General features: G+C 36.8%; 1 protein-coding gene across 16 annotated transcripts in view; it reads right to left on the reverse strand.

The window, feature by feature from the left end:
- MLLT10 (MLLT10 histone lysine methyltransferase DOT1L cofactor) overlaps positions 1–18,350 on the reverse strand; it is a 161,300-nt gene extending 142,950 nt beyond the window's left edge. For 8 of the 16 annotated variants that reach the window (XR_012504274.1, XM_074358356.1, XM_074358363.1 and 5 more), the window contains exons 1-3: positions 18,054–18,187; positions 17,737–17,896; positions 15,130–15,209 (exon numbers count right to left, since the gene is read on the reverse strand). Coding sequence is in view for 11 of the 16 variants with exons in the window: in XM_074358356.1 (XP_074214457.1) it covers positions 15,130–15,209; positions 17,737–17,896 (240 nt within the window). In the remaining 5 variants the exon portion in view is untranslated. Of the gene's footprint in view, positions 1–4,707; positions 4,859–15,129; positions 15,210–17,029; positions 17,354–17,736; positions 17,897–18,027 lie in introns of those variants that run through there. The other 8 variants (XM_074358362.1, XM_074358351.1, XM_074358350.1 and 5 more) reach the window with 8 other exon arrangements.
- Between the last annotated feature and the right edge of the window lie 6,040 nt (positions 18,351–24,390).

Genomic DNA, 24,390 nt, shown 5'->3' on the forward strand with positions numbered 1-24,390 from the left:
CAGCCACTGTGGAAAACACTATGTAGGTTTCTCAAAAAAGTAAAAATAGAACTACCATATAACCCAGCAATTCCATTCCTAGGTATATACCTGAAAAAAAATGAAAACACTAATTCAAAGAGATACTTGCTAATGTTCATAGCAGCATTATTTACAATTACCAAGATATGGAAGCAACTTAAGTGTCCATCAACAGATGAATGGATTAAGAAGATAGATATAGATATAGATATAGATATAGACAGATATATACACACAAACACAAATAAAGTATTACTAGTGAATATAACAAAAAAGAAACAGATTCACAGATAGAGAGAACAAACTAGTGGTTACCAGTGGGGAGAGGAAGGGAAAGGGGCAAAACACCGGTAGGGGACTAAGTACAAACTACTATGTATAAAATAAATACGCTACAGGATATATTGTACAACATAAGAAATTTTGAAATAGCCGTATTTTAAAATATTTTACAATTACCATAAATGGAGTATAACCTTTAAACACTGTGAATCACTATGTTGTACACCTATAATGCACATATTGTACATCAGCTATACCTCAATAAAAAAATAATTTTTTAAAAAAAGAATACCTTAGCAGTTACTAGGGACTAAGCCTGGGAGCAGAAAGAAAGCAGGTGTGGCTACAAAAAAGGGTACCATGAGGCATCCTTGTAGTAACGGAATTACTCTGTTAACTATATCAGTTTCAATATCCTGGTGGTGATATCCTATAGTTCTTCAAAGTGTTAGCACTGTGTATATCGAGTAAATTACAGGATCTCTCTGTATTATTTCTTGTACCTGCATGTGACTCTACATTTGACTCAAAATGAAAGGTTTAATTTTACAAAACTGTAAATAAACAATCCAAAAAAGAAATTAAGAAAACAGTTAATTGCATTAATAACAGCAACAGAAAAAAAGAAAACTCTGGGAATAAACTGATCCATAAGCAAAGAACTTGTACACCAAAAACTACAAAATGCAACTGAAAGAAATTAAAGACAACACAAATAAGTGTAAAGACATCCTATGTTCATGGATTGGAAGAATGCTGTTAAGAAGAAATTGCTGGGGTCGGTGGGTATAGATCAGTGGTAACGTGCAGGTTTAGCATGCATGAGGTCCTGGGTTCAATCCCCAGTATCTCCATTAAAAAAAAAAAAAAAAAGGCAAAAAATAAACCTAATTACCTCCCCAACCACAAAAAAAAAAAAAAAAAAAAGGAATTCTCATCCTGGGTCATGGGTTTAATAGCCAGTACCTCCATTAAAATAAAAAAAAATTTTTTTTAAATGAAAACATGTCACTACAGAGGTTATCACCTCACACCAGTGAGAATGGCCTGCATTAAAAAGTCCACAAACGATAAATGCTGGAGGCAGTGTGGAGAAAAGGCAACCCTCCTACACTGTTGGTAGGAATGTAATTTGGTGCAGCCACCATGGAAAACACTATAGAGATCCCATAAAAAAACTAAAAATGGAGTTACCTTATGACCCAGTAATCCGACTGCTGGACATGTATCTGGAAAACACTCTAATTGGAAAAGATACATAGACCCCAAGGTTCATAGCAGCACTATTTCCAATAGCCAAGACATGGAAGCAACGTAAATGTCCATCAACAGATGACTGGATAAAGAAGTTGTGGTATATATATATATATATATATATATATATATATATACACACACACACACACACACACACACACACACACACACAATGGAATACAACTTAGCCATAAAAAAGAATGAAATAATGCCATTTGCAGCAATACAGATCAACCTAGGGATTATCATACTTGGTGAAGTAAGTCAGATATAGACAAATACGATATCACTTATATGTGGAATCTAAAAAAAATTACATAAATGAACTTATTTACAAAACAGAAACAGACTCACAGACAAAAAACAAATTTACGGTTACCAAAGTGAGAAGGTCAGGGTGGGATGATTTAGGAGTTTGGGATTAGAAGATACAAACTACTATAATACAAAGTAGATAACCAACAAGATCTTACTGTACAGCACAGGGAACTATATTCAATAGCTTGTAATACTCCAAAAATATGAAAAAAAAATGCATATTTGTATAACTGAATCACCATGCTATACAACCAAAACTAATACAACATTGTAAATCAACTATATGTCAATAAAAAAAGCTTTATTTCAAAGTCAAAACAATATTACAAGTTAAAAAATAGTTATGAAAATCCTACACATAAATACACATGAGTAAAGTAAATTAAAGAAATTAGGAGTCTTTGAATATGAATAAAATATCAATCCTTTTATGGCTTGTAATACACGGCTATTTGTTTAAATGACAAAGGAAATATACTCTGACATACATTATCCATACATCAAAGAAATACAAAGGATGGAGTGTGTTTGGGAGAGAAAAACAGCACTTTCTCCAAAAAATCAGTTACCAAAAACAAACATCCATAAATATTAATCATGTGTTGTCAAAAAAATTAAAATAAAAAACTTCCAGAAAGTCTAAATAAAATCAAACTTTCATGCACAGAGATACGGCTCATCTAAATTACTCCATCCTAACATTAAAGACAAAACAAATAAGGTAGGAACTAAGGGGCTAAAACACAAGTATACAATAGCAAAAACTAATAAACCTCAGAAGAGGCCCTTATAACTGATGATATACTTCCTAATCTCACCACATTGATGTTAATTCATTCTGTCCTATTCTAAAATAACATCAAGATGAAGATACTCACATATACATATGTATTTAACAATTCTGGTTACTTGCTTCAACTATAATCTGAAGTATAGCATAGCACTTAAGAACGAGTATCATCTCTGGAGTGCCCAGGGTTCAAAACCTGGTTTACCCATTTTTATGTGACCCTGAAACTCTATGCCTCAAGCTGCCTCACTATTAAAAAAAATAGGTTAAAATAGTACCTATATTTCACTGTCCTGTTGAGGGGGTGAAATGATTACTCCTCTATATTAAGCACCCGACTATACTTGGCACCTGACTATACTTGGCACGTAAACAGAGCTCCATGGTATTTTGCAAATGAGGAAACTAAGGCTTAGAAGATAAACTGCCCAGTCATTAATCTAGTCCATCTGACTCCAAGGTCCGTGATCTTAACACTACTACTATTCTACCTGATATCTCTGCATGAGATTATGGGTTATGTATTTTTTTTCTTTCTACTTATCTTTCTTTCCCCAATTACCAACACTGAGCATGCCTGCCTTATATTAAAATCAGAGCAAAAAAATTTTAAGACAGAAGACAACAAATACTTTGGGCTATGGGACTCAGAGAACAGAAATGCGCTGGTGGCATTCAAGAATAGCACGTAGAAAGTAATCTTTTTGGGTTATTTGTCTACTCACAGCTATGTAGAGGACACAGTACAGAAAGTGAGAATAGGACAGGAGGGACAAGATAGATGGAAAAAGAACAATTTACATCATGTGAGAGCAGTTGTAATTTCTACTTGGCTCTAGAGCAATACCACCATCAACTTCTGACCCTACTATGTAACTATAAAACTGAATTTTTTGTTTGGGGTGGGGGAGGGCTGGGGGAGGGGGTTACCCAGCCATATGCTGCACAGAAATTACATGTGTGAGAGTGAAATACAGTACTATTAGGGAAAATAATATGGACCAGAAACTGTACCAGCAGTTATATAACACTACAGGAAACCGGGAAATAACAAACATATTTGCTTTACAGAAGATAACCTTGAAATGGGGAATTATACTAAAAAGAAGTAAAAAGAAGATAAGGGAGGAGTTCACTCTAAGAATGTGTAATATGCTATCTTTTTGTAGAAAAGGAAGAAAAATAAGAGTCTATATATTTATTAACAGGTACATACATAAACAAGAAAAATGAATTAAAAAACTAGTAACAGTAGAAAGATGGGAAGCAAAACTGGGCAAATAAGAGATAGGTTTAAGAGGAAGAATTTTCACTAAACATCTTTTTATTGTATTTTTTGAAACATGTCAATATATCATCTAACCAAAAGTTAACTAAATTTAAGCTGTTGTAATAATCTAGACAAAAAAATTAAGGCTTAGATGACATCAGTGACTACAGAAGTAGAGAAACTAAATTTACAATGCCTAGGATACCTAGATATCCAGAAGGCAATTATAAATATGGATCTGAAGGCTAGAAAACTTTTCAGGTGATACTGATGCCAAGAGGCATCCAAAAGCACGCATAAGTTTACCTAAGGTGAGGTAATCAAATATAAACAGGCCAGAAGAGCAATCATGTAATTTTAAAGAAGTAAAGAAGTAATGCCCAACAGGAATCCAAAAGGCAATGTTTGAAGAGGCAAAAGAAGAAAACAGTTTCTCAGAAGTCACAGGTAAGGAGTTGCAAGAAAGATGGAGTGATCACTGTTTTAAACTCTGAAAGTGGATCAAGTATAATGAAAATTGGTAAGAAAATTCTGGGCTTGGCCATTTGAATAGCAAACTCAATAGTGATGAACTTAAGGGTCAAATGTAATGATTTAAAGAGTGAATGAATGGGAGTTTGTGATATTTATTTACACCTAAAATTTTTTCAGAAAAGGATTTGAGGCAGCCTACAAATAAAGTACCTGTATTGTAACAAAAAAATTGAAAAATGAACAATGAAAGCCAGTATGAGTGTCATTCCCCCTTATTTAGGGAAACTGCTCTTACCCCTGACTCCAACTATGTAGTTCTAGTGAGGGTTGTCATTCATAGTACCCACCCCACTCCAGCCACAGGGATGGTGGGTACATGATCCAAGACAGGCCAATCAGAGTCCTTCCCAGGATTCTTCAAGAGAGCCCCTTCTTCTGGTAGAAGGGGCTAGGAAGATGAGAGCCAAGAGCTGCCGGCAGTCATGGTTCCAGCCTCATGAAGTAGAGAGTCTGTAGTATGAGAGAATGAAATCAACACGCAGAGAAACAGAGGTAAGAGGTGAAGTCCTAATTCCCACAGGAAGAGGAGGAGAAAACAAATATACTAATAATCAGATTAACTTAACTGATGTAACTAAAGACCAGATTTGGTTCTGGGCTGCCTGGTAGCCAGAACAAAAAGAAAACCAGAATGTGTATCATAGGGCTATCAAAAAGGAGGAAATATACCAGACCCTAAAGGGAGAAAATTTTCCTGATGCTAAATTACTAAGAGTTTCTTGCACATGGATTTTTATTTAAGGGTCACTGAAGGACAAAATGGACAGTGTCCATGATGAGAGTGCTAGCTACAGCAAATGCAGATTTCATATGCTACTGCTTAAAATGACAACTATGTTATATCTTAATCACTAAGCACAACTAAAGAGGCTACACTACAGGAGGCAGTTGAAGAAGCAAAGACATCAACTATGGTTTTATTCTTCCAGGAAGCCTGCTAGTGAAAGAGGAAAAGCAAAAGGGTGAAAAATGTTAAGGGAAAGTAAAATCCATGGGAAGATTCAGAAACGATTGTGAGCTGAGTGGGGAAAAAAATCAACCAAAAAGGACAGATAAATCAAGACCCTGGCAGAAACGGGAAAAAAACTACATCATGAACACAGGTAGTTAAATCCACTTAAAAACTACATCCTCTCCTTTCTAAAATTCCACTGAATGACAAAAAATGGTATGAAGTCACAAACACAAAACAAACATACGGGAAGACAACAGTTATGAAATTTTGGAAGCTAAAAAGCAGCAGTAAATGACTTAACAGATCAGAAAAGGTTGCTGCATAAGATGGGCCCAAAAGCCATGAATCTTAGATCACACAGCACCAAAAATGGGAGGAACTTTAGGTACCAGGCATTAGGGCTAAGGAGGTGCCATGCATAGCAGTGGCACATGTATTTGAGAGAGATGGATTCAAATGAGGCTAAAAACAGGAGGAATAAGATGTAATCTGAAAACCAATCAACCCCCTCAATCCCTTCACTACACACTACCAGGTAACTACCTCTCCCTAAGCCTAGAAAAGTGAAGAAAGGGTAAATGAGAGGAAATCTGGACTTGCAGACATCAGGTACATCTGAGCAAAGGGGTAAGCTACCTAAAAAGAATTAAGTGAAGGGGTTAGGGTATAGCTCAGTGATAGGGTACATGCTTAGCATGCATGAGGTCCTGGGTATCTCCAGTACTACCATTAAATCAATCAATCCCCCACAAAATAAGAATCAACTGAAAATCTAGTTCTGAATCATGAAATTCCAGCAACTACTTGGCTCAAAGAATATTGGTAACCAAGTTTGTGAATCCCAAACAGATGACAGAGGATATTCCTCTGAATAAACTAACCAATTGGTGGCATCCTAACTAAGGAATCCAGATAGATTACCTATAATGAAGCCAATCAGCTAGCAATTTCTGTCACACATACAGAGCTTCCAGTCATCTCATTAGGAACTTGTCTCAAATTCAAATAAGATGGCTAAGAGTCACTAGATTTGTAAGCAAAATGTCCAAAAAAAGATGTCAAAACAAATGGTACAAAGGAACTCTGAGGAAAAATCCCCGGAGCAGAAGAAAACTTCAGAAAACTGAAACAAAACAAAAACGACCATCTGATTAACATCCTCACAGAGTTAAAAGAAAATACTACACCCAAGAAACAAAAGCAGATGATAAAAAATAAATATTCAGAAAGCATAAGAGAGTCTTTAAAATTGAAAGTATAATAGAATTAAGAAATGTAAGTGAAGGGATGGAAAATAAAGAAACTGTCTTAGAAAGTAAAACACAAAGAAATAGAAAACCACAATACATAAAAAATTATAAGATCAGAAACTATAATGGAAAAGAAGCTGAAAAATATTTATGTGTGCGTATATATATATATAACTGAATCACTTTGCTGAACACCTAAAACTAACATTGTAAATCAACCACATTTAAAAAAAAATAAAATTTAAAAACTAAAAAATAAAAAAATTACAAAATCAGTTCAAAAGGTCCAACATACAAATAAAAAAAGAAAACAATGACAACTGAGGAAATTATCAAATAATACCTCCAAAATTCTCCCCTAACTGAACTCATGTGCCCTAACATGATTTACCAAACTGAAAGGACCACTGTGTTTCCAGTAAAATGAGTGAGGAAATGCACACTACCATGAGAAATATCAGAGATAACCTGGATAAAGAAAAAAATATTAAATCCAGAAAGAACAATAACATACAAAGGATGAGAAATCAGAATTTCATTGGTCTTCTTAACAGAAATACTGAGAGCTAAAAAGCAATGGAGAAACATTCAAAACTTTGAAGGAAAGCTAGCTCCAACCAAGAATTCCATATTCAGGCAAAGTATCAATCAAGTAAGATGATAAAACTGTTTCCCTTTTTTGGACTTTTGGAATTTATAGAAAATTGAACATAGAGACTACCTGATTCATGAACCAAATGGAAGATTATATGAAGAAGCAACTAGAGAGTAAACAAAAGATCTAGACTTAAATAAAGAACGCAAGGAAATTGAAAATACAAGATAATTATTAATCCCAGGGAAAAAGAAAAAAAATTAACACAATATAACAATCACAGTATGCTTTAGGCTCAGAAATGAACAAAATATTTAAATAGTCATAATAATGTAAGTATTTCTGTTTAACACTACTGACTTAACCAAAGTGTGTGATATACTGAAAGACAACCTCTAAAACTTAGTATGTCAAGAACAGCTGCTTCTACATTCCTTGTAGAAATACAGAAAAAAATACCAGAAAGAACAGCCAAAAAGGAGTACCTCTGGGTAACGGGGTGAGGGTTCAAGAGCCAAGCAGCAAGGTACTGTTTTTGGTGTGAGATACACTCCTGTAGTACTACTGACTTTGTGCACTAATCACTCTGATAAACATAAAAAATTAAATCTAAACAACAAATGGAATAAACAAGCAAGATAGGCAATGTATCAGTGTACCCCTATGTTTTCATTTCTCTATTATGTAGGCTGGTTAGAAAAGAATACAAGCAAGTATTAAGCACCTACTTCATGTCAGCTGTTGCACTATTCCCACAGTAAAAAAAAAGAAATTCAAGAGAGACACTGGATATTGGCTATTTACTATTTTATCTATGGTGGTAAGCCCTAATCTGCTAACTTTTTAAAATCATCTCTTTCAAAGCCATAGAACTTAGGATGCTACACTGAATTTAAATCCAAATATTAGATGTGAATCAGCAGTAAGAGGAAAAAAGTTAGCAAATGCTTAATTTTGAAAGCATTCTACATACAGACTAAAAAGTTTGTACAGAAATAAAAAGAAAAAAGTTATATACAATATTTTTTAACTGCCTCTAAAGACACCCCATCCCAGGTTCCTGCACTCAGAAGCCAGAGATAAATAATATAAATATATTTGAAAGCAATTTTTAATTATGTAGGTTAAGATAAATCTCCAGTTGGCAGGAATAAAAAAGAACTTAAAAGCTAACAGAATGAACATTAGTTGAAGCTGCGGCAATCAATGAAGACATCAGATCTAACTATACCTTACAGGCTGGGGTTGACTATGACACTACATAGTCCACAGATGTGCTGAAGAACTCTAACTGGGTTCCCTGCATAAGGACAGGAGCTGGTAAGGACCTATCCCACCACCAAAGGGGAGTCTAGTCCCAAAAAACATGGTCCTGGACCACTAGCACCAGAGAAGCTGCACTTATACTCATCTGAGTATGAATGGGAGTCACCCACGAAAAACAGGAAACTCAAGCCTATGCTAAGAGAGAACGTGGGCCCTAAATCCTTCATCTAAAGGGTGCCGGAATCCAAGTCAAGAAACAAACTTAAAAGCTGGTCCAGGGTAATGTACCCCATCAGGCAAACTGATGACAGTTTGCTGGTTACCAACCCCAAATCCATTTCCCCCTTCTTCTCTACTAATAGAATTCTTGGTTTTATTCAACTCATCAAAAGGCCCATATTTTGCAGCCTCTCTAACAATTAAGAGTCAGTAAAATTAAGAATAAATTACTGACTGGGGCTTCCAGAAAAATTAATTTAAGAGGGTAAGTTACCTGGGAGTAGAACCACTTTCACCCCTACCCCCCACTGCTTTCTGCCTGGAACATCTTTTTGCAGTCATGATGACTGCAGTTCCAGCTGCCACGCTGTGACTGTGGGACAACCCAGAAAATGAAAACCATGTGCTAAGGTTGGTATAGCAGGAACACAGACAAAGTCTGAACCCTAATGACTCTACAGAGCTGCCATAAAAGCTTTGAAATGCCTTTCTGACCCACCCCCCTTTTTTTCTGAGAGTCTTTCCTGTCCTTTTCTCTATTTGGGGGGTAGTGGGGTTGGTAATTAGGTTCATTTATTTATCTTTTAATTGAGGTACTGGGGATTGAACCCAGAACTCCTGCATCCTACGCAGGCATTCTACCACTGAGCTATACCCTCCCCTTAACTCCTTTTAAATAAAGAAATTTGTTAAATTGCTAATTTGCAGAAGCCACTATAATCTAGTCTTTGTTACTAGCAGCCAAATGTAGTTGTTAGAGCAAATGCAAAAACTTCCCACAGTTAACACCTTCCCAAACCCAAGTCAGAGGAGCAAGAATCCCAAGGAAGACAACTCCTAAGGATTAGCTCACAGTTAAAAATTACAAAGCATATGAAGACATCTACCACCACCAGTAACAAAACAAATAAAAGAATTCCAAAATCTGAGGATTTTTAAAGTAATTATGTTTTATATGCTCAAATAAATAAATATAGTGCTTAAGGCAATAATAGCAAGATACTATGAAAAAAGGGGCAAACTGAAAAAATAAAAACAGCAAATCTAGACATGATTTACTCAGAAAAGAAATTCAGACTGGATAAACAATAAACATAAATTTGAAGACAGAGCTAAAGAGATTATCCATAATGCAGAGATAAGATAGAAAATATGAAAGACAAATTAAAAGGCATGAAAAAAAGAATGAGAATCCTAAGTAACAGTCCTGGAGAAGAAAATATAATGGGAAGGTGATAATACTTGAAAAGATAAAGCAGAATATTTTCCAAATTGGATGAAAAACATGGAGTCCTTGGAATGAAAAAGGAGATCAACTCTCATGCAGGATAAACAGACTGTCAATAGATTTCTTTGTAGCACAAACAGGTGCCAGAAAACAATCTAAAATAAAATCTTTAGTTACAATAACTATTATCCTAGAATTCAAACTAGCACACAAGAAAGCAAAATAAAGACATTCTTACATGCAAAAAGATTAACAAAGCTTACTTACTACTTATTACACAGACCTTGGGGGGAAAAAAAACACCAAAAATTTTCAAAAAGAAAAGGACCCATACAGCAGAAAGAAAACAAAAAACTGGGTGGGGCAAAATATCAATTAAGTAGTCTAAATTCCAAATGACTATAAAAAAAAAAACTACTAATTTGGGAGATTAAAAATTAGGTGGAATTAAAATACAGACAACAATGAAACAGATTCTGCAATGGAAAGTAAGGGAATATAAGGCGTCCTAAGGTCCTTGGCTTTGTTCAAAAGGAATACAAAGATTAACTTTAGACTCAAAGAAAAACATAAAGTACGCACATTAAAATTTTAAAGGCAATCATTAAGAAATAGAATATATAACCTCCAAATCAGCCCAGATTTTTTTTAAAGGAATAAAGAACACTCAATCACTCCAACTGAAGGAAAAAATTGGGGAAAAACACGGTAAATAGCTAACACAAAATAAAATTTAGAAATAAGCTCAAATGTATCATCCGAATATCCTTTATATGTATTAGTACAAATGTAAACAAATAAAACTTGCCTGTTAATACAGATTCTTAGACTATATTTTTAAAAATCAAACTTCACTATATTTACAAGGATGTTCACTGCAGCCCTATTTGTGATTGTGAAAAACTGGAAACCTAAATGACAATCAATAATAAGGGAATTAAATAAATCCTAGTACTTCTGTGACAATACTAAAGCAGATAGAAAGAATGAACTAGATTGGTATATATCATTGTAGCTATGTCACAAGTAGCTGTATCACATACCATAGAACACATATACAGCATATAATTCCTGTAAAATAATACGATACCAGATGGTGTATATGGAAATATACATGTAGTATGAACACTAAAACACAGACGGTAGTATATATATATATACAGTGGTATACTATTCAGTCTTTAAAAAAAAGGGAGGAAATCTTGACATCTGTGACAACATAGATGGACCCTGAAGGCATTATGCTAAGTGAAACAAGCCAGAGAAAGACAAATACTACAGGACCTCACTTATACGTGGAATCTAAAAAACCAAACTCAAAGAAACAGAAAACAGATTGTTGGCTGTCAGAGGCAGTGGTCCTGGGTAGGGAAATAGATGAAGGTGATTAAAAGACAAACTTCCAATTATAAAATAATTAAATTCTAAATGTAATGTATAGTATGGTAACTGCTGTTAACAATACTGTATTGGGTATTTGAAAGTTGCTAAGAGTAAATCTTAAAAGTATTCATCAAAAGAAAAAACTTGCAAGTATCTGAGGTGATGGATCTTACCTAAATCTAATGAGATAATCATTTTGCAATATATACATATATCAAATCATTAAGTTGAACGCCTCAAACTATTCCAATGTTACACTATCAATTATAGCTCAATAAAGCTGGCAAGAAAAAGTACATATAGATGGGAACAACAGACACTGAGAGTCATGGCTGACTCTAGACTGGGGAGAATACAAAAACTACTTCAACTTAACTTTTTAATTTATATTCTTTTTAAGCAGAAGGGAAGACTTGAAGCAAATGTAAAGAAATGACATTTGTTCATTTTGGGTGGGGAAGATATTCATTTTATGTTCTATGGTGTTCAGAACTATTTGTGATAAATGTATATTAGTGTAAGTTTTAATTACTAGAATTAAATATAAATATATAGTTAATGTGGTTAAGTATACTGCATATGGTTTTACAGATTTACAGAGATTTATCTGTATTATGTATGTTCAACAAGCAAAAATTACAAAATTAATTAATTAATTAAAAATAGTGCCACTGTCGATCAATCCCTAAAACCTAGGTTTTGATTCCATCCAGCATTCTTCCCTAGCAATGTAATAAGCCAGGAAGAACTGCAATAAAAAGAGGCAGCACGATAGTGAAAAGTTACAGCTCACTTCCTATAGGAAACAAATCATCTTTCATTTAGAGTCAAAAGAACAAGACTTAAATAACAAAAATTCTTAATTGGCTTTTGGCTATTTTATTTTTTTGCAAAATCCACTCTCAACATGTTTTCAAGGTAGAATACTTAAATATCTAAAATATACTCTCTGTATCTTATTAAAATTGTATAAGTAAATAAAAGTTCTCATAAATCTCTTCAGCCTATGGTAATTAAGAATAAATACACATCAAATACAAAAATAGTCATCAGCGAGTATTTTAACCTCTAACCGCTATAATAGTGGTTAGTAAACAGTGTAAGTCTAATCAAAAAATTTCAGTAAAAATAAATATTCACTGGAAGTGAATAAAGCAATTGAAGTGCTTTACCTGAACAATGAATGCCTATCTAACAAAGAGCTTCCCTTCAAAACCAACCAAACTTTTCCCTCAATCCCCATCTACTTTTATTTTCGTCTTTCCTTACTTTTTCAACATTCTATCTACTCCTACAACCCCTACTCTCTTCGATGCCCTGTATCAAGTGTCTGCCCAAACCAGGGAACTACAATTGCTGTCTCAAGAACTTTTCTTAGTTCTTCAGCATCCTTGGCAGCAATGTCACTATCAAGTACTCTTTACTAAAAGACAATTGCCAGGGTATAGCTCAGTGGTAGAGTATGCGCTTAGCATGCACAAGGTCCCAGGTTCAATCCACAGTACCTCCACTTAAAACAAACAAACAAAAAAGCATTAAAAAAAAATTGTGTTGCTACTAGACCCTACAAGTTCTCCTCTCCTGACAGTTCATTATCCATGAACTTCCTTTTCAAAGCCATTCTACACCAAACTACTTGTCTAAAAGTACTGCTTCATTGTTCTGGATTTTTACTCTTTAGTATCTGTCAAGGTATTACCAGCTCATAATTTCCCCTTCTCTGAGAAGGGAGCTATCCCAAACCCCCTTACTGTGTCTGAGCAACTCAACCTTATTTTCTAGCCATGGCTAGCTAACAGGTCCAGAACTAAACAAGCCAAGAAAGAGTTCCCCACCCCCTGCCCAAAGAAACACGTGATTCGGACTAAGATTTAGTCTCTTGAAACGGGAGACAGAAAACATTAAGGGCTGAAGTATGGCCATCTTTCACCACAAGAGGCAATATACAACAGTGTGGTTGAGAGCTTAATCACAGCCTAGACTCCACCTAAATATGTATTTCTCCTAACACTGTAACGTCCTTATCTATAAAAGTGAGAGTAACAGAATATCGGCCTCATACATTTGATAATTTAAAAAGATAACTGGTATAGAATATTTAGCAAAGTACCTGACAGTAAACAATCAAAAAAGTTAGCTATTGATAGTTGGTGTAAGCAGCAGAGAAAAGAAAAAGAATCAAGCAGACACAAAGAGAAAAGCAGAAGTAAGATTAAGACTAATCCAACTCCCTTTCTAAGTCATGGATACATTTCCAGGTTAGGATTCTTGGTTCTCATATCCTTATAACAAAAAGTCCCTTCTTTGCTTATTTAACCTTGGAATGAGTATTTCGCTCTACACAAATGACCCTACCTTTTATAACTGTACACTACAGAAATCTACAGTAGGCTGTGCTTCTTCTTTAATTAATGACCCCCATATCCCACCAAATAAAGCTGAAATAAAGTGTGTCCTCAAAAAAATCTTTTAAGATAACTACCTTACTCACCTAGATATCCTGACCATGCCCTCAGAAAGGAAAAAGTAAAAAAAAAAAAAAAAAAAAAAGGCAACAAGTGGGATCTGGGGCAAACAATGCTGGCATTTACCACTCCCCATTTACCTCTTTATCCTCCCTCTCTTGACACCCACTTTCCTATTTTCTAATCTTTATCTGGCCTGTTCAGGCTACTGTGGCACACTCTGAAACAGCCTCTCCTTATTGTGGGTGTTTACTACTAAATTAAAGCATAACTTTCTTTCCTTGGTGACCCATCAACCCCAAACCATAACATGCTACAAAGAGGGAAAAAAAAAGAGTAACCCTATACATACTTCATCAAGTCCTAAAATTGCTATGATTGATTTTATCCTCCATTTGCTAATCCCCATTGTTGTAACACGAGAACAACAGCTATAATTCTGCTACATGCATTCTAACACACCAACAAAACATATCAACGGAAAACTGCTCTGAGTTTCACAATCCTACATAGGGTACTCAGTCATTATTTCTTGCTAATCAAAAATTGCCCCAAAATAAAAGCTTTCATTTTTGCTATCCAGGTAAGTAGAGAAGTTAAAGTGTTTGTTTTCTACCTTGTCAAATTCTCTAGGTAACCCCAAAAGGAAGGAACTACCACATTGCAAATGGTAATACTGTTTATGACTAGTGAAGATTGAATCTATTCCTCCCTCATATTTCTAAAAGTTCAACTGGAAAAATGCTTTTGGGCACAAAGAATAAACATTCCTCCGTCATCGTTACAGAAGGTTTACAAAAGTGTTCAGAAAGGTTAACCAGGAAAAAGGAAGTTTTATGTTGCTTTTGCCAAAGAGACTGAATGTATGAAAATACTGAGCATTCACAGTTAAAACTGTACATGTGTAGATGTAGTAAAAAGCAATGTGAATCATTAAATCCCTATACGTTTTTTTAACTCATTAAACAAAACCTAGCGGAAGTATCAGTATTGTATACCCTACCACCATTACACTCCAAGTGTGATTAGCCAATTTAACCTTTAAACCAGTGGGTAGGGCTAATGAAGCACAAATACAACTTCATATTTTATCCATTCAAAGTATCCACTGATACATACTTATGAGGTTCAATTTGTTTTTCAGATTTTATAAAATAAGTTTAAAACTACAAGTCAATATTTGCCCCAAATTCAATATTTGAACAAGACTGAAAACCCTTCAAAATGAAGTAAGAGTACGTAGCATCCTAAGCTACTCACTTAAGTATTTTAATGTTTTTGATAAACAGTCCTTACCACTCTGGCTGCTCTCTCCTGAGATTCACATTTTCTGCAAAACCATGGTCCAGTGGGTACTTGAACAATGCCATAGCAAGCTGTTGGGAAATAAAATGTTTTAATATGTGTTAAGATTTGAAGAATTATGGAAATCAAGTATCTTTTCAAAGCTCTATTAATTCTCTCTCAAACTATTCACGTAAACCACTTGCTTTACTTGTGTTTATTATACATATCACTTAAAAATATGACATTTTAATAAAAACATTAAAATGTCAATCTTTTGCTCCATTTAAAAGTATGAACATGAAAAATTTCAATCATATTCTTTTGTTAGAAAATGTTAGCTAAAATTTAAGAGTTTTTTTACAGAAAATAACTCAAAAATTTGTTAATTCATTCCTGCATTAATTCATTCCTCAAGTTGAATAGCAAACATTTTAGGCATGTGAAAATGAAAATATTTCAAGTCACCTTTCAAAACCAGAAAGATATTGCAGGGAAAAAAAATTAAATGTAACATTAAAAGTGAAAGGCTTCCATTTAAACAAAATGTCCAGAACAGGCAAATCTATGGAGACAAAGAGTAGATTAGTGGTGGAGTAGGGCTAGGGGAGTTGGGGAGAAATGGAGAGTAACTGTTAATGGATCCAAGGTTTCTTGTTAGGGTGATGAAAATATTCTAAAATTGACAGTGGTAACAAATCCAAAACTGTGAATACACCTAAAACCAGTGTGAACTGTACACTTTAAGTGGGTGAATTGTATGGAATGTGAATTACTTCTCAGTAAAGCTGATATTAAAATGCATGTAAACTACATATTTCTAAATATATAACGTGATTGTTCCAACAAGTGATGTGAATATATACCACACATCTAAATCAGTCTAGTTGCTTAAAAAATTGTTCTATATTAACATTTAACTCAAAATTAAAAAATTCTCCAAAAACCTAAAAATACTTAATACCTGGTTGACAGTCTCTCTAATGAGCTTGCTCAGAGACAACCTGAAAACATCTCAAATATTGGAAAGCTCTTAAGGAATACAAAAGCAGCATAAATTTTTTTTAAAACTCCAAAACCTAAAGTGCTAATCCCTTCTAAAATGTGCAAACATGCCACAGTAAAAAAATGTTGTATCAGCCAAATATAGATAGCATCAATGTCCAAAAACGTGTATTTTAATTCGGAAATGCTTCTAGAGAGAAAATTTTAAGACTTAAATAAACATTTTCTAAATTGGGATATGAGACCACTACTACTTAGCAAAACTTCATCATTTATCATCCAATTCGTAAGTAATGCCTCTACAAATGCCAATGAACACTGTAACGAAAATACAATAAACCAGTTCCAAGACCTTAAAATTAGTACCTAGATTCAAAGCAAGTTGTTTCCACCCCTTAGAAAAAGAAGGTGTGCAACTCTGTTCTTCCTTAAAAGAAACTGGGAGTAACTGCATTCTCTAGTCAGGTTACTCACAATCCCCCAAGTCTCCCCTCCCATTCTGAGACCCCATTCTGTAAAGATGGCAGTTCAGCCCCTTATATTCAGTCGGTTGGTGTGTCCCATACACTACGGAACCTCTGCGTCACCCAATGCCAGATTCAGAAATGGGAAGGGAGGTGGGTTCGTGAATAACAGGGGGCTACAAGAGCCACCAAAAAATTGCCTAGGTTGTTTCAGTCTCAATTCCTTCCCACACAAAATGGGAAGACAGATAAAAGTTCCATGGCCAGAAAGCTACCTTACTAGTGTCCTCGGCTTTTTCGCAAATTCCGAAACTCACCAAACGGAAACACCCAGAAATAAACTAATGCTTCGCACGCCCCTGTTGGCACCGAGCCCCCCCTTCCCCTTTCCCGTCATTTGGCTGGGGAAACGGCCCGACGTAACCCCTCCACAGTTCACCCACCGGCCGGGGCAGCTAGGACCGGCGCTCCGGCGGCGGCGGCGGCAGCGGCGGCCTTCCGCCCTCCTCCGCGGGAAGCTCAGTCCGCGGCGGCGGCGGCAGGGTCTCCGCCAGGAAGCCCGGGGAGCGGCCGCGGGCGCCCCCCTCCCTAATCTAGGGCTGCAGGCCAGCCCCGCCGGCCCCCGACCCGCCCAGCGCCGCGCGCCGCGCGCCCGAGCCCGACTCCATGGCACAGGAAGTCTCCAGACGCTGCGGCAGACGGAGCGGGCGGGAGGGGGAGGGGGAGGGGGCTCCACGTTCCCCAGCCGGAACCCGCAGCAGCGGGGACACGACCGGGGGCCGCGTGCCCCGACCCCCGCCCCGGGCCCCGGCCGCCGCCCCGCAGCCCGCCCGCCCGCCGCCGCCGCCGGCTCCCGCCTCCCGGGGTCTCCAGGCCCGCGGCTCCGGGCGCAGGCGGCGGCCGAATGACACTTGAGAGAGTGAGCGCAGAATCACATGACAGTCCAGGCCACACGCACTTTCTCCCACATGCACAGCCCACACCCCCTCCGCCCCGCCGCGGACCCTCCGAGTCAATCCCGGCTGCGGAACGGGACGGGGGCGGGGCGGGGGGAGGGGCGGGAGGGGAACTGGCAGTTGCTGCCAAGGTGGGGGAAGCGGTGACGGTTGGGAGAGGCCGGGTTCGGCCGGGCGGGCGGTTGGGTGTTTACCTTGATGCACCGCGACGCTGCAGCCGTGCCCGTCGCAATAAACCAGTGGGTTCTCGGCCCAGCCTCTCTCGTCTGAGCAAACGCAACAGCCTCCAATCATCTCCTTCATACTATGGGAGACCTCGTCCTCCAGTGACACGGGCCGGTCGCTAGAGACCATCTAAGAGGGAGTTGGGGGGACCATTAAAAAACACATGCAAGCCAATTAGTGCTTCCCCCCGCACAGCCCCCCGCGTCCCCGCTCCCTTCCCGGCGCCCCGGCCCCCGCCCGCCGCTCGGCCGCTCGCTCACTCGGGCTTTACCGCTTAGTCACTCACGTTCCGCACAGGAGTCAGGAGCCATGTCCTTGCTGACTCCCCCCACCTCCCCTCCACCGCCTCCTCCGCCTCCTCCTCCTCTTCTTCTTCCCTCCCCACCTCCACCCGGCCGCTAACGCTGGAACCCGGAGAGGGCACACATAATCAAGTAGGCCTCCGCACAGGCGCACTGGGGGGGCTCCCGCTGGGCCAGGGGCAGCGAGGGAGGGGAAGGGGGCTGCGCTTCCTCCTCGGAGCGTCACTCGGCGTGCGCGCCCGCCCTGCGGCCGGCGTGAGAGAGAAGGCCCGGGAGAGGCGAGGCCTGCGTGCGCGCCGCCGCGTCCGGCCGGCAGCCCCGACCTGCCTCCCGGCCCCTTCCCCTCCCCCGCGCCGCTAGCAGCCGCCGAGGTGTGCTGGGGGCGGGGCCGAGGGGAGCCGGCGGCGCGCCGAGGCCGGAACGAGCCAGCGGGAGGGTTTGGGGGCGCGCACGCGGGGGCGGGGACGCTGGGGCCGCCTTCCTCCGCGCCTTCCGCGCGAGCTGCGTGTGCACGTCTCGAAGAGGCCTCTGAGGGAGGGACAGTGGGAGGGGAGGATACCGAGGGCCGGGAGGGAGGGGGTTTTGTCAGAGTAGCTGGAGGGGACTCCCCGGGGGCATCTGAGAACCTACCTGCCGGCCTTTTCCTCAGGAACTGGCCCTGCTTAACAAGGGTTGGGCAAGTCGGCCAGCTCCCATGAAGGGTGCAGTGAAGCATGGCTTCCTGCAGTTGGCCGCGCGAACTTCACTGGACTGCTGCAGCCTCTCCACCCATTAAATTCACATCCTGGACTCTACCCAAAGTTCACCCTCTGGAAGTGCCACCAGATCTGGTCCATGCACACACCACATTGGCCCCATGACAACTGAAAGTGCATCACAGACAAGGTCAAAAGCCTAGGTTAGGGCTGTGCTCAAAGAGGGAACACCACCAAGGTTACCCTCAGCTTGCTGTGTAGACATACAAAAAGTGGTTAAATCAGGAATCAGCAATACAATATGAGGATCTTGAAAATGCAGTTTGAAGGAACCCAAGTTGTCCTAGTCAGTCATCAAATGATAGTTAATACCATGCAACAGCGGAGTCCAGTTTCAACTGAAGATTTCTTCAATCGGGCTCTGTACTCCAAATTTACTCTTGAAAATTTGTCACCTTTCCTGTTTCAGGACAGTTAAGTGGCAGAAAAATGAATGGGAGCCCACTCCTCACATACAAATAAAAAATGGATCAGGCCTATCTGAATAGACTAATTAGCTGGATCCTGAGCAGTTTCAAGCTGTAAAATCTTCCACTGTTGCCCTGTTCCCTGTGTATCCTTGTAAGCCCAGTATTGATTTTAGGCAAAAAAAAAAAAAAAGTGTCTAATTATAAAAGTTTAGCATAATACAGGAATCTAGATAGACTGTTTAAATGACAAGCATAGTTATAAGGCGAATTTGTGGCTTTGAAAAATACTTTTCAGGCACAAAATGGCTGTTTATCAGGAATAAAGTGAGGATCTGGAAAATGCAGTTACATACAATGCTAAAGGATGAAGGAACCCAAGTTCTCCTTGTCAGTCACCAAAATATAATAGTCTAAACTCTAAAAACATTCCAAGCGTTCTCATAAAGAAAAAAAATGGTGACATGGCTGTTTTTTCAATTTCAAATTAATTGCTAGAATTCTACCTAAGAATTATAAGACATAATGCAATGCAAGCATATATTAGCAAATACATTCAAACATTCTAAAAGCTAAGTGAGATATCTACAGTAATGCAAATCTAAAAGTGTAAATAGGGAAAAATGCACAATAAAGAGACAAAAAAATAAGAATTTGCTTTTACTTATATTAGTGCATTTTAAAAACATGACTACAAGATTCCATATTTATAAAATGCAAATTCTTTTGGGGGTGTGGCACTAATTAACAAATTTCTGACCATATAATAGTTATGTCCTTAAAAATGTCATTGAGATTCTTAAAACTAAACCCATCTTAAAACAAAGCTGTCTCATTTCATGTATTTCAACTGTATATCTTTACCCTTTCACAAGGGATACCAGTTCAACATCCAATTCCTGCTCAGGTTCAGACTCCTAGAGAAGAGTAATTTTTAAGTTAAAATCAATGTGAAATTTCCCTTCCTAAACACTGTAGTCTAACCTTAATGTACTAAAGTATTTTAAAATATATTCATTTTATGTTTAATGCATTTGAGCTTAGTTCTTGTGATGGAATTAATTGATATGTAAAGAAGGATGGGTACTTTATCCTATTCTGTAACACTTAATAAAAGAAATGTAGGCAAACACTTGCTATTTCCAAAACAAAAAAATTCATCGGTTATAATACATTTTTGAAATTCAGAAAAATAGAGAAAATACACTATTTCATAAGTACAGGCCTATATAAATAGTAGCATCTAACACAGAAATTTTATTAAATCTTGACAAAATACAAGTCACATTATATAAAACTGATATTTAACATATTAAATGTTGAATTATGAAAATTTTAAGAATCATAATGAGTGTACAGAGGTCATTCTAATTTTAACCCATGCACTAGATATAGAATTTTTTCTTATGTTATACATCAGCAGTATATTTAATCTATTTCTATATTAAGTGATGAGGAAGAATAACAGACATTATAAAATAGTTCAGATATACAGTTAATTCAGTAAATATTTATTGAACACTTACTGTGATCCAGGGAACACTTACTAGATAACTAGATACAGATAAATATAGCAGTGAGCAAGTTATATTTGTCCTTTGTGGGATATATATGTGTGTACACACATATATATGATGATTGGCTGAATATGCCCAATTCTCATACCTTACAATGGAAAAAACCTATAATTAAATTGCCAGAATTGTTAAAGTTCAAGTAAGTTTTTTAAAAATACATGGTACTGTACCAAAAAAAACCCCATAGGATTTATAGACTAACTTCATAGAAAAGTACACTTTCAATCTTAAAATAATGTGATACTTTAAATCTGATTCTACATCCTCAAAATGTCCTTTGAAAAAGTGTATCCAGTACCTGTTAGAATAAAACAAGAGCCTGTGGTCCCACTATACTTCACAGAACAGCAGCGAACTCAGTCCTGGCTCATCTATTTCTCTGAACTAATCATCTGAGGCAAACCACAAAAAACTCAAGTAAAGTATTTTATGATGTAACCTCTAACCCTACTATAATGGGAAACTATATTTTTTTCCTCTATGGGTAATATATCTTCTCATAATTTTCTTTATTCCTCAACATAGGTGCCAAATTTTTGGATTTGCTTTTCCATAATCACTTACATTAGTAAATACTTATGAATGAAATATTTAGAAACAAATTTGGTTCCTAGGTTAGTATTGCTCATATTTATCTCTTTTTTAAATTTAAATTTTATTTGCCTTCGGTTTGTGCATATTATGTTTACCCTATTATATCCACTGTTAAAGTGTATTTCTATAATGAGGTATAGAAATTGAGTTATATTTCCGTAACTTTAAGGCTAGATGTGCTTTCCTTCACTCAGAGTCTTGATTTCCACAAAGTATTTAAAATTCTGTTTTGGCTCTGATACTAAGGTTTTTAAACAAAAAGCAATTATTAGAACTCATTCGTCTACTAAACCTCATCAGAATCTATAATCTTGTTTCTAAATAAATTAGTTGGAAAAAGCAATAAGGTAGTTTCTTATGATCTGTACAAACTTTAAGATATACTCTCTTTTACATAAAGGAATCTCTGAACAAAATTTTGTTTTGCTCATTTGGTATCCACAGTTTCTTACCTTTTATGTGAAATTTTGTTATGACCTATATATTTTGCTAGTATGCTTAAAATATTGAGATATTTCTGGAACTAGTTTTGTTATTCATCTTACAATAAGTGAGTATTGTGTCTTTATAAGTACAAACCCACACATGGCACCTATATCATGGAATATTATTGGAAATTTCATTAAAAGGTATTCATTTCAATTATGTTTTCAATTGATATTCTGTTAATGGCTTTTGGGAAATTCCATCTAATGAAGCGTATTAATCTTACTAGGTGATTTTTTTTCTCATCATACTACCTAGAAAGTGTCTTCCACCTAGTAGGCCCACAATAAATATTCATTTAATGTACAATATTGCTGTTTAAAAGCCAACTGCAGCCTGAGCTTTATTCTTCACAGTAAAGCAAAGCTTTATTTTTATGTACAACTGAACTAAAACGTCCAAGTAATTATTAAGAAATTTTCAGATAAATTGGTTTCTTTAAAGATTTTCAATAGTTGGAATTAATTAGCTGAAATTAGGTGAAAAGGTTTTATTTACTGGGTAGTTTATTATTGTCTGTATTTAAATAGCTCTCAAATATTAACCACCTTTCCATGTAAAAGTAATCATTTTCTTAGAAAACAGACTTTAACTTAGAATCAACCATAATTAATATTATTCTTAGATACACTTAATTGTTTAAAAAGTTTAGTTAGATAATTCTGGAATTTAAATTATATGTAATCTAAATTTTTTTAATCTTTTTAAAAATCAAGGCCTAATATTTACTTAAAAGGGTTTAGTTTAGTTAATCTTGTATTTGGTTTCAGAGCTTCTCCTTTCGCTATAAAACTGATATATATGGGCTGGATTTACATTTTGGGGGTAAAAAAACTGTAATTACCAGTAGAAAAATATATCTAAAAGATGCCTTTAGATCCTCTGGGCATTACATAAACCTCAAAAACATTTCAGAGTTGGACTATTTTTTTCCATGATAGAACAATACTTAAAGGTGTTACACTTTTGACTTTTCAGAGTATCATCAATATAATGTAAGAGCAGGAGTGTCAGGTCCATGTTCCCATTTTTTTTTTTTACTGACATGGAAGATTTGCATTTCTGTTATAATTAAAGTGTGGTTAAAGTGACATATTTAAGTGTCTGTTTATAGGATACAATAAGGTTATCTGAGTGAAAAGATTCTGGACATGGAAAAGAGGAAAATCAGTTTTTAAAATGGAAGAGAACCTTCCAAGAAATGAATCACATCTTGGACTGAAAAAAAAAAAAGAAGAATCAGAAATTAAACTGAATTGCTAAATACTATTTGGACCAAAGCTCACTTTTTAAGATTTAAATGTTTTCCTCTCTCAAAGGGGCCACTGGTTACCAAATCCAGAAACAAGCCCAAGAATATGTTAATTAACTGCATTGTGTCCCAGAAAGAATGAAGTTGACAAATTCATTTTTTAATTCCTTCAATTAATAAACTGTTTGCCTGGTACATCTTCGATTTTTAAAAATCTATAGTGTATATATTTACCTCTTGAAATTGTACAGTAACAGTGCCAAGGGCCACCATGGCCCCATAGGGTGAATCTTATGAAGCTTAACATTCCTGGCAAATTAAACACACAAACCTCCGATCATTTTTTGTCAGTCTTACTTTACTGTGGCACGTAAGAGCCTGAATGTAGGTAATTTTTATATGGTGGCAATTTACCCCAATTATAAAAGCAATGGTCTTTGGTGCAAGCACAAATGGAAAATATAATGACAGAAAACTAAAGAAAGGTATTACAAAGACTGACCTGGAATGCTGCGTGTCCCCTCTCCATCCCCACCCCCATTCATGCCCTTTTTTCCGACCATTTGTTGTTTTTCTCACAAGTATATCATGACTTGTAAGATTTTTTAATTTAAATGGAACCCCCAAATGCCTGAAACACTTAAAGTTGTAAAAAGATTTACCTTCTACCATCAACTACATGGCAGATAAACTTATAAAGCTATTCTAAATATTCAAAGACATAAATAAAAAATGTAAATTGAATCCAAGTAGCTGGGGAGGGGGACCATGGGAGGATGAGTGTGGGAGGAATGAACAGATTGACAATATCTAATTTTCAACATCAATTATTTTCTCTTCAAACCTTTCCATAGTTACACCTCAAATGATTTCTTTTATAAGAATTTCTCCCTATACTCCAAAATAACTGAATGATTTCCATGAGGAAATGCAAGTTTAGGAAAAAGATCCGCAAAATGAAAGTGTTAAAAATGCAAACCACCTCTATAGCATTTCAAATGCAAAATCACAACCACCACTACCTTTAACTGACTCTTAAGGGTTCTTTTCAAACATATGCTATTTATGAACATCATCTGTTAACTTCTTCCTTGTAATTCAAAACTCTTGTCAAATGATGTTTTCATGATGACGTGTAAATATAATATTCCATTAGAGATCAATTCTAATTGGTTTTTAAAAATCCACCTTGGGAAACACTGCGGTATAATACACAGACTAGTAATGGGTATTTTAGAAGAAATTTCCGC

The sequence above is a fragment of the Camelus bactrianus genome, chromosome 35 (genome assembly GCF_048773025.1).
Source record: "Camelus bactrianus isolate YW-2024 breed Bactrian camel chromosome 35, ASM4877302v1, whole genome shotgun sequence".
Taxonomy (NCBI): Eukaryota; Metazoa; Chordata; class Mammalia; order Artiodactyla; family Camelidae; genus Camelus; species Camelus bactrianus.